Source organism: Lipophrys pholis, assembly GCF_963383615.2.
Source record: "Lipophrys pholis genome assembly, chromosome: 5".
Taxonomy (NCBI): domain Eukaryota; kingdom Metazoa; phylum Chordata; class Actinopteri; order Blenniiformes; family Blenniidae; genus Lipophrys; species Lipophrys pholis.
The window spans coordinates 23,964,025-23,982,180 of NC_137628.1; the positions used below are offsets into that span (position 1 = coordinate 23,964,025).

At 39.9% G+C, this 18,156-nt stretch overlaps 1 protein-coding gene across 3 annotated transcripts; it reads left to right on the forward strand.

The window, feature by feature from the left end:
- Window positions 1-1,512: 1,512 nt before the first annotated feature.
- Window positions 1,513-18,101, forward strand: uso1 (USO1 vesicle transport factor). Of its 3 annotated transcripts, XM_080462714.1 has the most exons (26): window positions 1,513-1,765; window positions 3,176-3,262; window positions 4,158-4,222; window positions 4,468-4,544; window positions 5,093-5,146; window positions 6,090-6,190; window positions 6,286-6,388; window positions 6,583-6,638; window positions 6,874-6,994; window positions 7,313-7,491; window positions 7,591-7,731; window positions 7,936-8,024; window positions 8,117-8,271; window positions 8,352-8,557; window positions 8,716-8,736; window positions 11,187-11,297; window positions 11,666-11,784; window positions 12,058-12,239; window positions 12,332-12,453; window positions 12,555-12,693; window positions 13,039-13,205; window positions 13,526-13,591; window positions 14,405-14,503; window positions 14,597-14,701; window positions 14,791-15,006; window positions 15,735-18,101. In XM_080462714.1, exons 1-26 carry the CDS (start codon window positions 1,700-1,702, stop codon window positions 15,807-15,809), a joined length of 2,922 nt encoding a protein of 973 aa, XP_080318840.1. In that variant the 5' UTR covers window positions 1,513-1,699; the 3' UTR covers window positions 15,810-18,101. The 3 variants fall into 3 exon arrangements, with proteins under 3 accessions (XP_080318840.1, XP_080318841.1, XP_080318842.1); XM_080462715.1 differs by lacking the exon at window positions 8,716-8,736 and having other exon boundaries at window positions 1,520-1,765; XM_080462716.1 differs by lacking the exons at window positions 5,093-5,146; window positions 8,716-8,736 and having other exon boundaries at window positions 1,536-1,765.
- The last annotated feature ends 55 nt before the right edge of the window (window positions 18,102-18,156 follow it).

Genomic DNA, 18,156 nt, shown 5'->3' on the forward strand with positions numbered 1-18,156 from the left:
GTCCAGATAATGTTAAATCTATTCTGTCTTTGAATTTCTTGATATTTAAGCAGGTCTTAATATTTGAATGAATTTAGTATTAGCAATTACAGCTAATACTGCTAATACTATTTGTTACCTTCACCAATGAAAGTTGGGTGACCAATGAAGTTAGCTGAGGTTATGTTTTCGTCTGCATGTATTCATTTATTTACAAAATTTCCTTAGAAATGTTCTGGTGATAATATCACTGATGCATCTCCCAGAAAGCCTTGCAGCCTCTCCATGACCTGGTAGCCGACCCATTGTGCCCGTTCTAGTTTAGTATTAGCAGCGGTTGTGGAATAGCACCACATCATGTTGGTCTTTTCTCATCCCATTGATCCTGAGAAAGTACTTCTGTGATAACAAAATTCTTTAATTTGATAGTATCAGAAAATGTGATATTGCCAGAAAGTGTGTGTTTGTTATAGTACACAGATGATAACAGAACATTGTCTCATATTTGAATGAATCTTGTTTATTGGGACCACCAGCCTTTTTCACATTATGTTTCACTTTATGTATTATGATTTTTTTTTTCTTCGTTGGACTGATGCCACTTTGAAGAAGCTCAGTCTGTGAACTGTTTAGAGAAACTAATTGGCCAGAAGACGACTGTGGAAGAATCAAACTCTCGGTGGATATAAACCAGCAGTCCTGGAAACTTGGTGAAAGACTGAAGACCTTGGCACTGACCTCATCAGATGTCAGAACATAATGGCACAACAGGCACATGAATTCAACTAACATTCGAGCTCATCTGTGCATTGAGTGTAGATTTGTGAATGAAAGTGTTGTTACTAGCAGTCGTACGTCCCCCAAATTCAATTTTGCACAATAACCCTAACAAGTTGGATAATTTTCTGAACTGACAGCCCTCGAGACAAAAAGAGAAAAAATTCAGATGATTTTATTGCTTATCAGTTAATTATAGATGGACTGGTGACCTGTTCATGGTGTATCCTTCCCTCCCCTACAGTAAACTGGGATTGCCTCCAGTTCCCTGTGCATAGGATTAAACGTTTCAGAAGATGGATGGATGGATCATTTAATGAGAAATTTGATTAATTTACCCATAGGGTTATGCCATGATATAGACTGGTATAGAAGATGAAAGGTTTTTGTTTTTGTTACCCCAAAGAAACATTTTCCGAAATTTGATTTTAAATCAATAATTATTAACAATTTAAATCTTACCCAAAAAGTAATCTGGGGTCTGACCGAGTCACAGGCAATTTAAACACGGTATGAATTTGACCTGAAATGATCCTCAAGTTAAAAGTGTGATAATGGAAATGGTAATTTAAAGGTATTTGATTATAATAGAAAATGAAACAAATACCATCAGAAAGACATAGAATATAGTGTAGTGGATTTCTGTGATGAATTCTTGAGGTTATTTGGGTTAATGACGACGCGATCAGTTTTCTGGCCCTTTAAATTAGCAGCTCGTGGTCTGTTGGTCGGCCACGTATCGCCACGTTTGCGCGCATGCGCAGAGCCCCCGCAGTTGTGTTCCGGGGTCGGTCTGTGTACACTGTTAAAGTAAAATCACCATTGTGTGCTGGTTTACCTCACTTTTGACACATTAATTGTCCCGGCCACTGGGCGACTGATACGTAGTTTCCTCTGAAGGGAGAGACGCTTTGAGCACGGCACCGAGAGGACGTCTGTAGCGATGAACTTCTTCAGGGGAGTGATGGGCGGGCAGGCAGCCGGGCCGCAGCCGTCAGGAGCCGAGACGGTAGGAACACGGCGGCTAGCCGCGGCTAACACACGACTCAGCGCTGCCAGGCAAACCGAGAGCACACAGCGTCACAAAAACACCCGCGTTAACTGCTGGCCGTGGTGTGTATCTCTAAAAAAACCTCCCAGGATAGTCTACGAAGACCGCAGGGCCTTCACGAATGAGAGTAAAGCGGCTAGTCGGGATGCTAATTAGCTCGAAGCTGTCAGCTGGAGTTGAACTGTGAACCTGCGGCCACATTGAATGAAGAAACTAATAAAAACTGATTAATTCATTACTACTGTCAACTCCCCGTTGGTCATGATTCACTTCAAATCACTTCCAATAAAAGATACTTATCAAATTGACCGCAACCACGAGCAATACTGTATGTATGGGATGTATACACTTTACCATGAATTACCTACAAAGTGTCACAGAGTGTATAACACATCCCTGTCGCGTGGTGTATCTGTTAGTACATCAGGACTCTGGACACGTTGCTTTACTGATAATGCAGGAGACAGGGCCACATGATCACATCTGTCTTTTGAGAGTTCCTGGTTCTCTGCCGGTTGCACTAAACGATAAATATGATCTGAATGTTGTGCAAATTGCACAAAACAACCTGCAGAAAACAAGTCTGGCAAGGTGAGCTTTGTCTTTATCCTTAAGGCTGCCAGAATAGTACAGCTGAATGCAGCTTTTTGAGTCTGTTTATAATATTCACACACATTTATTCTTAGTTGATTCTCAGTTTGATTTGCTCCTGTAACACTACAGTGTCTCTGGCTATTACTTTAAGCTTTATGTTAGAACTGTATTTCAGTTTTGGCTGTTGCAACCATCTTGATTAAAGGAAACGGTGTGGTTAAAGTAAGGATCACTCATCCAATGATTATATAACAACAAGTAATTTATTTCAAACAGCTATGGATTGAAGTAGCTGTAATGTTTGCTTTCTGTTCAGTTTATCTGTAAAGCACTGACACAACACTTGTAACCATCTTCTACATTCATTTGCATAACCTTTGTTTTCCCTTCAAAGCTCAATGGCACTAACTTTAACTTCCTGCTGCATGTATGTTTGTGTCTCAGTGGTCACTGTTCTATAATGGAGAAATCAAAGGAAGAATTTAATGCATCGTAAGAAAAAGCCTCACATGGTCTCAATGTTACACGTATCACCACCGCTAAGATGCTTTTTGACCTTGTCAGGTTTGCGGTTTAAAATTGCTGTGATCATCTGATTATCTAAAAATTATAGAATTTCCGTGACAAAAGAACACGACAACTTGAGCTGTACTTTTCCATGTACAAAGTACATTTTAAAAAATGATAGGAAATCACCAAAAATCTCAACTAACAAATGATTGACTTTCTATTTATATCATGAGAAAAACTACATAATAGGTTTTTTCTTCTCAGATCCAGAAGTTGTGTGACCGGGTTGCCTCCTCAACACTCCTAGAAGACCGCAGAGATGCTGTCCGGGCTCTTAAGTCTCTCTCTAAGGTAGTTTTAAGTAGGATTCTTTTGCAAATAAGTCTATTTGAATTGCACTCATATCTTGCATTATACCAGTCCTATCTGTGAATCTTTGCTCCTAAAGGTTAAAATGTAGAAATATTGTTGAAAGTTTGCTTTGAAGGAGTTTTTTAAAAATCTGATTCCTTGTGTATATTGTAGGAATGTTCTGATGTTTTTCATGTTGATGAAATTGTGAATAAGTTGGTATAACAATAATTTTGAATGAAAAATGGAAACTAGAGTTTATTTCTCGGGATTAGGTTTAGGTGATTTATATTTTAGCGTGTGTGTGTGTGTGTGTGTGTGTGTGTGTGTGTGTGTGTGTGTGTGTGTGTGTGTGTGTGTGTGTGTGTGTGTGTGTGTGTGTGTGTGTGTGTGTGTGTGTGTGTGTGTGTGTGTGTGTGTGTGTGTGTGTGTGTGTGTGTGTGTGTGTGTGTGTGTGGCTGCAGCTGTTAACAGATAAGAGAAAACTGAGTTTATTCCTCATGCAATTATATGTTAAACAACAACCCTGCAAGCCTTTCTAGTTTTTTCTTCTATTTGTCATTGTTATAAATAGATTTATAAAAAAGATTCTTTATCAGTATTTTGTTGGATCAAATATCTGACAGATCTCCACGCTGTTGCTGAACAGTTGTCGCCAGCTGTCCTGTCAACCATGAATAACAAGTTTACTTGGCTGGAAAAAGGGGTTTAGGAGCCACAGGGTTACAGATTACAAGGGAGAGTCGGTGTTGGTGTGAAAACCACTTCCTGTATTTGAAAAGGAACGGCTTTCATTCAGAGTTTAGCTATTCTTTATCCACATTCATTGGTAATCCTTTATTTTGGGCTGTGGCCACAAGACATTCCCATTCTAATAAGTTATTATCATTTGCAGAAATATCGCATGGAAGTTGGCACACAGGCGATGGATCACTTGATCACCATACTACAAACTGACAGGTACATTGATCTTATTTCGTGCAAATGACATGTTGGCTTTTATTTTTATACCGTGTTAAAAGAAGAAGCACAAAACTTGTTTAGATTGCATTTGAATGTGTTATAATAGATGTTATTGATACAATTGTATTGATTTTGAAAATATTTTCTTATGTGTGCTTAATACAAATTATTCTGTGGCTTTTCTAGAAAATGTTTAGTAGTCAGGCTCGTTTATATTCTGATTATCCCTCCAAATGTAACAGATCTGACTCTGAAATCCTTGGCTATGCATTGGACACACTTTACAACATCATCTGCAATGATGAGGAGGAAGAACAAGGTATGGGAAACTTGAAAACCTCCTCTGAGGAATTCTGGTGACATTTCAAGATTATTTATGAACACCTTGGACCTATTAATCATGAACAATTTTATCTAATGGTGTTGAGTTTGTAAAGTAATTAAATTCTTCTTAACTAAACCGCAGTCAATTTGCATTCATCTCTTCAATACATGGATAATGACTGCTTTATATAAAGACTCTCGTCTCTCTTTTCTCTTTCATGTTTTAACCCTACAGATGAATCAGAAGGTAAAACTCTGTGCATGATCCCAAACCCTCTGACCACCAGCAGCACACACAAACCGGAGCGTCACACTGGCTGTTCTATGGAAAAGCAGCCCATTATTTATTTATTTTTCACAACTCCTGCATTGGGCAGATTGTAAAAAGCTGATAAGTTGTGCGGCTGTATTGTGGTTGTTGTCATGGCTTTTCTTCACAAGAATCAGTCAGCTGATGCTGAGCTTCTTCAGAGTGGTTTAATGGATGGATGCTGGCTTTTGGGTGAGGCTATAATCTTCCTTATTCCCCCACTGCCCTTGCAGATGCTGTAACCCCTCTCCCTGCCTCAGGGAAGCATAAGAATGTGTCGATGCCTGGTCAGTACTGGAAACCAATCTTATGTGAAGTAGCCACAATAGTACTAGATGACTAACTGCACTAACCTAGTTGTAGCATAGAAGCAGAAGAAGGTGTTCGGGTGGTGGAAGGACTGCTTCACTAATAACATGTCACAAACTCCCTCTTTTACCTTCGTCAATGCTCTTCTGTTTCCTTTGTGTTTATGTGTTGTACAATTATACTGTGCAGATCTGCAGATAATTCAGAGTCATTCTCTATTTCAAAAGTTGGTGACATTTGAAAAACAGACATCCAACATAAGCAAATTTGTGCAGTCTTCTTGTCTTTGAGAGTGTAAATTTAATATCTCATTTAGCTCAAAGTTGGTTTTCACCCAGTCCTGAGTGGAATATCAAATTTTTGTTGCTAAATTTACAAGTTTGTGTTTAAACTACGTCTGCTCCCTGCAGTGGCAGCATGCAGTAGTAAACACAATGGGGAAAAAGCCATTTCCTTTTATCTCATTTATAATGGAAAGCGAGGTTTTGTAATGGCTGTTTATAAAAAATATTTAAACCTAAGATTATCTTATGGTGGAAAGGAAGAAATGTACCAGTACAATTTCCAGTTCTTCCACCTTCTGGCCTGCTCTGATTCAGTGTATCTGTGGAGTAAAATTCATTCTGCAACAACCTTGTTAAATACACTCCCCCATCCAGCTATCCCTCTGTGTGTGTATGTGTACCCTCTTATTGTTCTCCCAAAAATTTGTTCCCAAGATTCACCCTGAGCATGTGCTCATTTGTTGGGCACATACTTGCTTCTTGTAACAGTCACTAACAGGTCATTTCAGATCACAGCTGTGGGGCTCAGGCTGATTGCTATGAACAAACCAGATGGCTTTCCCCACTAGACTAACGACTCCTGCTGCTGAGTTTATTGAAGATGTGACTAAGAGCAGCTTCTCGTCTACTTTCACAGATGAGAATGCCCAGAAGCAGGCAGATGACCTGGGTACCCAGTTTACAGACAAGTTCATTGAAGACCCGGAGCACATCACCCTGCTGCTCACTCTGTTGGAGGTACTGAGCCGTTTCTGGTCCAGCAGCAGACGTTCCGCGTTGTCGTTGCTGTGTCTACTGTGTCCTCACGTATTTCTGCACTCTTTTCAATTCAGGATTTTGACTTCCATGTACGTTGGCCAGGGGTGAAGCTGTTGACCTCTCTCTTGAAAAACCAGGGTGTTCAGGTCCAGGGCATCATCCTGGTCAGCCCCATGGGTAAATTTGTTTATCTACATCTACTTTAATTACGATTTTCTTTTCTTCCAGGAAACTGACACTCATAGTTTAAAATCAACACGTTCAGCATTGCCTCTTCACTGCAAACTGTTAATGATTCCATCAGATGCCAGTAGGTTGTTCATCCATTTTGCTGCAACAAAGATTTTATTTGTTTGCGTTTCCTTTGCCAGGGGTTTCCAGGTTGATGGACCTTTTGGCAGATTCCAGAGAAGTCATTCGCAATGATGTGAGTCCTTTTCAAGTTTGCTTCAAAAAATATCTTGAAGCCTTTAACATTAACACTATCTGCACTATAGAGGAATTGAAATGAACCGTAAATTGCTCTTGAAAAAATGCTATATTTTTGTTTTTAATTTTTTGCACTAATTTGCAGCAGCAAACATTGCGATGTCTGTGAAGACATAAGTTTTAATTGAAGGTCGTTGAGTGTCTAACTTCATTTCCTATTTTGCTGCTTACAGGGTTTGTTATTGCTTCAACAACTGACTAAAGGCAATGCAGCTATTCAGAAAATTGTGGCATTCGAAAATGCATTCGAGCGTCTCCTCGATATCATCTCAGAGGAGGGCAGCAGTGATGGAGGTTAGAAGATTTTGAAATGTGGAAAAGTTTATGTTTTGATATAGATACCTTTGCACATATTCCATACATTAGAACTGAACAATGTAATTTTTCTCATTAATTTATTGTTATTGTAATATTAATATGAGCACTATATGCAAAATAATGACTCAACTGCTATAAATTAGTTGTGATGAAAATTCAAAATGACAAAATTTTAAATATAAAAAAAAAAACAACTTTATACCTGATGGCCGCAGGGCAGAAATCAGAAGCACAAAACTTAAGGAACGAAAACTGAAAACTGCTCCACAATAACACAACACACCGTCTCTGCAGGTATTGTGGTGGAGGATTGTTTGTTGCTCCTCCTCAACTTGCTAAAGAACAACAGCTCCAACCAGAACTTCTTCAAGGAGGGCTCGTACATCCAGAGGATGAAGCCCTGGTTTGAGGTCGGCGATGATAACTCTGGCTGGTCGGCACAGAAGGTCACCAACCTCCACCTCATGTTGCAGGTAACGGCGTCATGTCTGATATACATTTGAATTTGTGTACAGAATTTAAAGAACTAAAACAAAGTTGTTGTTTTTCCCACAAATCAAACATGCTTCCAGCTGGTGCGTGTCATGGTGTCTCCAGTGAACTCTCCCGGAGCTACAGCCAGCTGTCAGAAGTCCATGTACCAGTGTGGCCTGTTGCAGCAGCTGTGCACCATCCTCATGGCCACCGGTGTTCCTGCAGACATCCTCACTGAGGTAATCACAGACACCTGAATCAAAGAAATTAATTATTTCCGTCTATCGATCTCGCTTGTACAGCTTTTTGCTCAAAGCTACCATGAGTTTGTAGCTACGGAAGTCTATGTGATAAGGGGTTGTTATGGTCATCTGGTTCAGACTGTTGAACATTGTCCACGACTTCATAACGCAGTTCAAAAGTCTCGTACTTCTTTATTTCAGACCATCAACACTGTTTCAGAGGTTATTAGGGGCTCTCAGGTCAACCAGGACTACTTCGCTTCTGTCAATGCTCCTTCAAACCCACCAAGGTAAAAGGAAAAAGTGTGGATTCATTTACCCAGCGGAGGGAGGTTCCTGGGGTAAAGTGGTTGTGTAATCTTCCTTCTTTATGTCTCCACAGGCCAGCCATTGTTGTGCTGCTGATGTCCATGGTTAACGAAAGACAGCCCTTCGTGCTTCGCTGCGCAGTTCTTTATTGTTTCCAGTGTTTCCTTTACAAAAACCAGAAGGGTCAAGGGGAGATAGTGGCTACCCTGCTGCCCTCCACCATTGATGGTCAGTTTCAATCCGCTTTGAGCTTTCTTCTACAAATTTCTACAAATATAATTTTATAAATGATCTTTTTCTCTCTTCAGCAAACTCCATTTCAGCCGGCCAGCTGCTGTGCGGGGGCCTGTTCTCGGCAGACTCTCTGTCAAACTGGTGTGCCGCTGTGGCTTTGGCTCACGCCCTCCAGGACAACCTCACTCAGAAGGAGCAGCTGCTCAGGGTTCAACTCGCCACCAGCCTGGGCAAGCCTCCCGTCTCTCTGCTGCAACAGTGCACCAACATCCTGTCCCAGGTAAGAAGTTAAACAATCACTCTAAAGATCAATAATGATCTATTTGATTAGTCTTGGTAGCACAGGCTTTTGTAAACCTAGACTATTTTTGACAAGAGGACAAAGTAAGCTGTTTACCACAGTATCAGGAACAGAATCACATTGTTGTGGTTTTTCAGGGTGATAAGATCGTCCGGCGGGTGAGTAAAGTGCCGACTGCGGCTGTGTGCAAGTGTTTTTGGTGGCACCTGTCCACTTTTGGCTTGGCATCAGAAATAGGGGCCTCGTTGGCCCACGTGTTGGGGGATCTGCCTTCTAACTCTTTACTACCCAATTCCTCGTCAATAACCTGTGGCTGTTCCTCAGCTCTTCCTCATTACGGTGACACACAAGTGCACTCCTCACAGATCTGAACACTCTAGCTGCTGTCACTGCGTTCACTTGCGGAGAGCAGTGAATACATGAGAGGACAGCCCAAACAAAGGGACATACAGAAGCACCTGGTTTAAGTGATTTTATTGTGACAGTCATTGTCCCGACGTCTGCTTTCAACTTGGATGTTTGACGTTTCTACTGCTGTCTTTTCATAGCCTATTCATGCTGTTGTTGTGGTTTGTTGAGGTCTTCACATGTATTTCTGTGCAAGTGGGAGATGATTTAATACATTTTAATATACATCATTTTATATATTTATTTTGGAACCACATTTTTGTGAACTATTTGCCAAAAACTTGACCTCCAATCTTTAGTTCCTTGTTAAAGTTTTGTATGAAAGATGAATGGGTGATTTTGCGTGTGAGAAGTCACACATCTTGTATGATTAATGTTGCTTGTTAGGTTCAGTGTAAAACAAAAACGGCCTCTGTAGAGAGGAGGCGTTTTTTAGTTTTTTCTTCCAGTAGTCTGTGCCAACAGCCCTCTTAAAGATTTTCTGGGACTTTCCGTGTCTCTTCAAGCATCCTGCTGGTTGCTAGAAGAGTTTTAGTTTCTTTTTGACAGTAAGTGTTTGCTTCAGCAAACAAACGCACTCTTTGCTGGTTCGTCTTGCTAGTGGACAAGATGTAGTTGATTTTCTTCTATTTTGAGGTCAGAGGGGTCACTGGATCACAGTGTGACGAGCATCTGAACTTCACCTTATTGTCTTTTCATCACCGTTTGTAAAGGAGTGTCAGGCTCATTTAAAGAGGAGATAATAAGTTGGATTTTAAAATCGTTCGTGCAGCGTTCACAGAACGTTATGCATCCTGAAAAGTTTCTTTTGAGTTTATTTCAGAAACAGATCTTCTGTTTTGACCACCAACACATAGTAAAGGACTTCCTACACAAGACTGGCCAGTGTTTGCTTGTGTAACACCTGTGGTCATTTTCCTTTCTTTCTTTTTTTTTTTTTTTTTTCCCCTCCTCATTTTTGCATTACGTCATATTTGGAGACAAAAGCTGAAAAGGTGATTTCGTAAGTTGTTGTACTGAATGCTGCTAAGTTTTCTTTGTTTTTTTTTACCCAAGCCTTCATTGCTCAGATCTCTATGATTACTTGCGGCCCCTCAAGCTGTTTCCTCCGCTTAAGGCATGGTGTGCATTAAGTATCAATGCACCAGCTACAGCTTCAGTTTTAAAAACGATTTCTATTTCTGCATCATGTTTTCTTTTCATTTTTACCATCATACATTTCGACTCCATGTGAACCATTGTTTTTTTTTTTCTCTGCAACTGATTGCGATAATCAAACTCTCTAATGGCATACATTTCCCACAAATGTGTCCTTTGGAAACCAACAATTATTAAGAAAAACAATGCAGGTTGAGCTCCCGTTTAAATTTTCTGAAGTTTTTCTCATTTAATATATGCATTATAGGATCCTCTTTTGATTTCCAAAAAAAAATAAAAAATAAACACATTCGGTGGGTTTTGCTTTGCATGTGTTGACAGCTGGAAATGGAAAACACTTTCAGTTGCAAATTCATGTTGCTTTAATTTGCAAGTTTATGAATAAGTTCTTGGAGGAGAAAAGATTGAAAACTACAAAGAAACAACAACATAAAAGATTTTGTGGCTGAAGCCACAAAGAAAAAGGGTTAACTTTGCATGCTCTGGGCAATCTTGGCTCATTTTAAGACCTAAATGTTTACATTTTCACCTTGTTATTAACTGATATTAACCCAAATAACTGCTGGTTGACGTGATTTGAAGCCTCAGCCTACTCCTTTTCCTTTAGTCACTTGTTTTTATATTTGTTGATAACCGACTAGAATATTTGTTTGACAGTGTTAACCTTAACCTTTGTGTTGTATGAAAAAGTTTAAAGTATTGTTATGGTGAAAAACAACACTTCTACCTGAAGTGTCGTTGCCCTTCTTTAATTAACTATTCCTCTTTAGAAACTTTTTTTTTTGTTGAATCTCTTGATCACATTTTGGACATGTTTGTAAGTCCCCATTTGAATAATTGACATGAACTCTTAAAATAAATGTAATTTATCCTTTTTTTTTTCCTCTAGTTATCTTCTAACCTGCTAAACTACATTTCCCTAAACTCCTACCATAAATACAGTTTTTGAGTGGTATTACCTGACTCCTTGTCAATGTTTGTGTAACTCCTCCCCAATTGCACATGCTGATTTTTCTTTTGTTGTTGTTAATTTGCTTCACAGGGCAGTAAAGTGCAGACCAGGGTGGGCCTCCTCATGCTGCTGTGTACATGGATCAGCAACTGTCCAATTGCTGTTACACACTTTCTACACAATCAGGAAAATGTTCCTTTTGTATCCTTGCTGCTGTTTAATCCACTAATTTCCATCCTTTGCTCATGTATTTTATACTTAATATTACTTTATTACTTTGAAAGAGCAATGGAGGCACAGAGAGATTGATGGGGAAATCATTATCTTCAGCAATAAAATACACCTCGAATGAAATATACAATGTTGTATAGAACAATCAACTGGTTATGGATTATAAAAGGATAGGCAATAGAACAGCTATGACTACATACAAGATCTCATTTAAAAATGAGCAGTGAAGTTTTGCAATGACACTTTGCTCATAATATACTCTGTGGGGGTTGAAACCTTTAGATATTGGGTCTGAAACTGAGTGGCCTTGATTGAGTCCTTGACTCGAACTCGTCCAGCTCACGGCTCAGATCTCAGAGAACCTGGGGGAGGATGAACGGCTGGTGCAGGGCCTGTGCGCGCTGCTTCTTGGAATTTGCATCCTCTATAATGACAACTCACTGGAAAACTACACAAAGTATGTGTTTTAGTGATTATGATGTTGTGTACTGAGATTTATGTTTTGTACTTGGATATTTTCTTTTCAAAATAAATGTTTTGATTGTTAGTGTGAAGTAATTGAATAAAGGTAAATAGTGGCTGTTGTAGCTTGTTGAGTTAAAGAAGTCATGGTGTCCATTTTCATTTAACTTGATATAACGTTTTACAATCCATTTTTAATCTGTTCATTAAAACTGCCAATGCTGCTTTGTGCTTTTGTTTCTTTCCCTAATATCAATGCCCTCTGCAGAGAGAAGCTAAAGCAGCTGATTGAGAAGCGCATCGGAAAGGAAAACTTTGTGGAGAAGCTGGGCTTCATCACTAAACATGAGCTGTATTCACGGGCAGCTCAAAAGCCGCAGCCTGTCTTCCCGTCTCCAGAGCAAATGCTGTTTGACCACGAGTTCACCAAGCTTGTCAAAGAGCTGGAGGGTCAGTGAGAGGCTTTTTCACGCAGCTAAAGCAGTTCATCAGTACTAGTTTTACTGATTTTAAAGCTCTCCATCACTCTCTGCTGTTCACAGGTGTGATAACCAAGGCAGTTCACAAGTCCAGCGAGGAGGAGAAAAAGGAGGAGGAGGTGAAAAAGACATTAGAGCAACACGACAACATAGTAACTCAGTACAAAGAGCTCATCAGAGAGCAGGTAAATAAACACAACACACTTATGCACACAGTTGTGTAATTTTCCTCTTTTTTTCTGGGCCGTTTGTAATCAATCGTTTGTTTTGGTCGTGTGATCCTCAGGACGCTCAGATCCAAGAGTTGAAAGAACAAGTAGCTTCAATGACCGCTCAGCATGAACAAATGCAAACTACAGTCGGCCAGCAGCTGTCCCAGATCCAGCAGCACAAGGACCAGTACAACATCCTCAAACTAAAACTAGGTAGGTTCACATCACCAATCTTATTAATGGTGTTTGTCAGTAAATCAGGTTGAATGACTTCAGTTCAGTGACATCTTGATTCATCACAGCCGGTGTGATAATGTTACTACAGAAAATCAAATATTTAATTTAGTGGTAGAGTCCAACATAGGCGAGTGTTAAGCAATCCTTTTAATCTTCTTCTGCTCTAACTGTAGACTGACAGTTGACAACCGTTTATTGTTTACATCTTTATCACCAGAATACTACCTGTTAGTGTGGAAAAAATGATCTTTCCGCTGACACTCTGGTAAGTGCAAATGTGGCTTTTCAGCTGATATTTCGTGTTTGTGGTTACACCTCCAGGCAAGGAGAACCAGAGCCAGTCGAACAACCAGGCAGACAGCACTCAGATGAATGGGCTACAGACAGAGGAGCTTTCACAGCTCAGAGAGGAGGTCGAGGAGCTGCGCAAGCAACACGCACTCCTTCAGTCACAACTCGGTGACAAAGACGCACTCATCAGAAGCCTGGTTAGTAATATGTGGTTTGTGTTCTAAAGCAAGGTGTCCCGGGGACTAAGTCAGCTACAGGAATTCTCCTTTCGTGCTGTGATTTTGTCTTGGGGCTTCAGTTTGCCTCCATCTGTGTGACTCGTACGGAGATAGAATAGCAGAACAGTTGGAGGTTTTGCCTCTGGGCCTCCACCAAACTAAACTACCGAATGTAGTGAACAGTGTTACACAACAGAAGACGATAACATTTCTTTTTTTCTTGTGTGTAAAAAGATCTTGCAGTTGGTTTTGAAGTGTAAATGACTGATATGCGTTATTGTTCCTCTATGTATCTGTAGAAGTCTGCATCTGCACAGACAACAGAGGGTTCAGCAGAAGGATCAGACAACACCAAACGACTTCAGGTAGGACGCACTGCTGTGTGTGTCACTTTTTTTTATCATAGAAAATCTTCAAGATAGTACGTGTGATTTTCTGTGATTGTCTAAATCAAAGTTGCAATACCATTTCACTAGCAACAATTAAAAACATGCTTTTAAACGAGATTGTTCCCGTTGTACGGCAGCAGTTGGTTTTTCTGAAAAAACTCCCATCGTTTGTTTTAGTAGAATACGTTACTCCAAAGTCCAGAACCATAAGGATGTTTTTTGATTTCTTCTTGAAAATAAAATGGAAAAAGTGGGGTCATTTACATTCAGGGGTTTAATATTCAGCTACCTGTGTTAAGAAGAGTTCTTCTTGGTGCTTGTAATGAACAGTGTCTTAATGTTCATACCAGGTAGATGACAAGTCAGTTCCAGGAGCTGCTCATTGTTAACCAGCTGCTCAAAGGCTTTAAAATGCTGCATCTGGAATGTTTTCGAATGTTAGTGAGGATCATGTGCTTCAGGAGGAGCAGAAAGCTACGGTGGGGGAATCATGAAGGCAGGAGATATATGTAAGCGATACACTAGAGCACTGGAAATTCTAGTTTGAAGTTTGGCTGAGCTGGCATTCTTCCAAATATGAGTACCAGCATTAATGTTCATGACATAATTATCAGAATCACCGATTTTAACGTCAAACATACTTGTTAGTGAAATTTATGAATACTGCATAAAATGAAATTCTCGTCCTTCAGCTTAAAACTAAAAGGATGTTTGTGGTTGTCGGATAACAAATGTTTGTAGTAGGCTATACCGTTTATGTGGTGGTGTTGTTCCTTGTGTGTGTTGCAGGAGCTGGACGAGTTAAGAAGTCAGCTTCAGGCCCAGTCAGAAGAAATCACCCAGTTGAAGTCAGAGCGACAAGATCTGCTCAGAAAAGCTGAAGATGGGGTAAAATCCATAATATCATAACAGCACTTAACATAGAGTATTTAGAGTAATTTTGTTGGTATGTAATGAATTGCCCTCCGTTTGGTCTCTCAGGAATCCGACACTGTCCCCAGCAGTGACGGCTCTTTAGATGTTGCCAAGATGTCAGAACTCGAGAGCAGACTCGCAGCACAGACGTCTGAGACAGAGAGACTGAAGGTGTGTGTGAATATCTGACTCACTGCTCTCGGATGTGCTGAATCCCTCCAACACAACTTATCTCCACTCTTCTCCTCTCAATGGTTCAGGAGGAGGCGAAGGGCCTGTCGGAGAGCCGGGCAGAGCTGGAGCAGCAGCTCGCTTCAGCCACCAGCACAGTAGCCATCTTGCAGACTGAGAAGACGAAGCTTCAAACGGAGGTCCAGGAGTCCAAGAAGGAGCAGGATGACCTGCTGATGCTTCTGGCAGACCAGGATCAGAAGATCCACAGTCTCAAGCTGAGACTCAAGGGCCTGGGAGAGACGGTAGAGAAAAATACAACTGAACTTTAACTCGCTGTCCACTTTGTAGCCGAAATTCTCCCAACGTGTCGTAGCGAGTGGTGCAATGAGTTATCAGAATAACCGGCTGACTGAACAACACCTTCAGTGATGTGGTCGCAGCCGCTCGTTCAACGTAAAGCTGAAATCCTAAACATTAACTGGTAAAGACTCCAGTCCAACAAACATTAAAACCTCCGTTTGTTTTTCGTTATTGATTTCTCGTCAACAATCTCATGTTTTTAGCAGAGGTCTGCCATGTCATCTTGTTGACGACAAGGATCGTATTAGTGTCAATTCATGTTTTTATAATAATCCCCGGCATCTGATGGGTTGATAAAATGATTTCAGATGTGTTCATTTCAAGTATAAAGCTTTGGTGACATACGTGTTTAAGGCTCAGCTCATCAGTTCCACTCAGATCTTTATTAAAAGCAGGAGCGCTAAAGAAGTTTAAACATATATATACATAGATTTTGATAATCTTCTTTATTAGACGATTTGTTGTTTTTTTTCACCCAAAATGCTCTTAAATATCGTGATCATACCTTTTATTTCCCACTTCTCGTTCGTAGTAGTTTGTGGTTTGTAGTGAAATTACAGTTTGTCACAGCGAGACTTGATATGAACTTTCATCACAAAGACCTGCTTTCCTTTCACTCAGCTTTGTTCCGTCTGTTTGCTTTAGTTAGACTGTGACACTTTGCTTACAGGTGGAAGATGACGATGACCTCGACGCCAGGGACCAGACCGACGACGATGATGAGGACGAAGATGACGAGGATTAGTCGCATTGGAAGAAGGAGGCAAGGAAAGACTTGGTAGAAAAACACAAGAGAGACTGACGACTAATATATGGAAGCAGTTTCTGTTCTCAGCGGCCATGCTGTCTTCATTTTCCTCCACCCACTCACATCACCTGTGTTTGTTAGGTTTCTCTGGATTATTTTTCTTCACTATGAGATTCTACTTTCTCAGTTTCTCAGTGACAGCCAAGAGTTTTGAACTCGTCAGTGCATTCATCTCTGCTCCGTTGACCATCACTTTAGATTTTACTGGTCGTGTGTCTATTATGTAATGCCAGAGAGTTTGTCATCGTGTCCAAAACAAAAACACTAAAGTCATTTTTAAATATACAAGTTATTTGGAAAGTTCAGAGAAGAACGCAGCGAAATGCAACGGTGACACGATTTGGCATTATTTGCTTTTTATCCTCGGCTCGGGCTCTTCAAGCTGCATTTCTTCCCTCCCCCGTCATGCACTGCTTCTGTCACCAGTGCACCTGCAGTGTGCCACCGTGCTTCGCCCCCGATTGGTCTGCCTTCACACCCAATATCCATTTTCAGTTCTGCACCGCAGTATTGACACCTATTGAGTTCGTGCGTTTCGCCCTCGATGACTCGATGTGACTGCTCCCTACAATATGCTGCAAAAAAACACTGACCGTAAACATGTAGAAACAAATATTTTTGCAACCTTTTGTCGAGTTTTGGCATCCAGCTTCTGTATGATATGTTGTAACTTATCAATTTAAGAGCCACCTTGAAATGAATAAAGAGTCTATCTGTATGGCTGTATGGAGGATTAATTGTAGATGAATTAAATTTTACTAATTCACTGTGAGGAATATGTGTACATTTGTTCAGTATACTGCCGCTTCAGTCAAATCATAACACGAAGCCAACATTTTTTTTAGATTATTTTAACACATATTACTTTGTGCAAGCGAATGCTCATAAAGACCATCACTCAAATGAAAATGTGTGTCCTTGATCACGATTCATGTAGAAGAACTTAAATGGTCCCAGGAAGCGTTTGCTGTCAGAATTTGTTGATATTTAATGTGTTTTTTTTTATCTTAAATCAGAACAGATTTTTCCAGTTGTATCAATACCACTTCACCCCACAACAAACTTCAAGGGTTTTGTAGGTATGTGTGTAAATGAGTCAGATAAAATGCTCTCATGCTTCACCTTCAAATCTTTCTTCACTGCTTGTTTGAAATGTTTTTTTTTTTTTTTAAGTCAGACTCTTACGAAACACTGCAGAGTGGATGCAGACCAGCCCTCTTCTAATTTGAGGATGTTTTACTCTCTGCATTCAGTCGCCACTTAATTATTGATCCACATTAGAGACTTCATGAAAGTAAAGTTGCTAAATGCGACATCGGCAGTGTAACAGTGAATCAACGAGCATTGTTGGATGATTTGCCGATGTCAGTATCCTCTTTTAAACTCAAATAAATTCAGGTTGAATTTAAAAAAAGAAATGGAATAAATTAACATTGTTCCATCATTGGAAAGGTCTCGATAATTTAATATCGTTTGTGTTAATGAAATAGATCTATCAGTATTATTCTTTTACAAAATGGTGTGTTGCATAAATTGAGACAAGACTACATCTGGTTTTGGATTCAATAAAAAAAAAAAAAAAAGTGCTAAAAAAACTGGGTTGTAGTGGAGAAGACATTTTCAAATGTTTGTACATAATTTTTCACGTATCCTGATTTTCAGAGACATTTTATGTACATAGACACATTTTATCCAGTAAGAGCTTATTGTTATGATATTCAAACATCTTTTCACGCAATTTCACTGACTGATAAAAAGACATGGCGTACTCATTTTGCACCGCTTCCTCACAAAAGTTTTAATTTTAGATTTTAAACACGTTTTTAAGGTTAGCTAGGATTATATTTCAATATGAACAACTGTTTAGTGCGAAAGAGAAAATCTGCAATTCTCTTAGCTTCTCGCTTCCACTGCTGCACCTGGAGAAAGATCAGCTCGAGCTGATCAAAGTGGATCCCTTTAAGCTCTCCATCTCCAAGCAGACCAAAGACGGCATCTCTCCTGATCTCCACGCCAACAGAGCCTCTGGCAAAACTCCAGCAACTGGTCGTCTCTCTTTCCACACGTTTACATATTGTGGCGAAAAAGTTGATTCTAGACACGTATAAACATGATTCATCTCTGCTGTCGGCTTCAAAAATGAGCTAATATGTTTGGATGAAATTGAAAAATCTCAATTTTAACTTCTGTTGCATTTATGTTCATTTGGGAATAAAATATTGGATTGTGATATTTGCAAGGCATCGCTTTCTTTTTTTCTTCCTAAATTCATTGTTTTAACATG

Bases quoted from the DNA above. Each gene is read 5' to 3' on its own strand.
- uso1 (XM_080462714.1), top strand. From the start codon at position 1,700: ATGAACTTCTTCAGGGGAGTGATGGGCGGGCAGGCAGCCGGGCCGCAG. The intron at 8,025-8,116 runs GTAAAAGGAAAA...ATGTCTCCACAG, and splicing joins GCTCCTTCAAACCCACCAAG to GCCAGCCATTGTTGTGCTGC. The intron at 13,206-13,525 runs GTTAGTAATATG...ATGTATCTGTAG, and splicing joins ACGCACTCATCAGAAGCCTG to AAGTCTGCATCTGCACAGAC.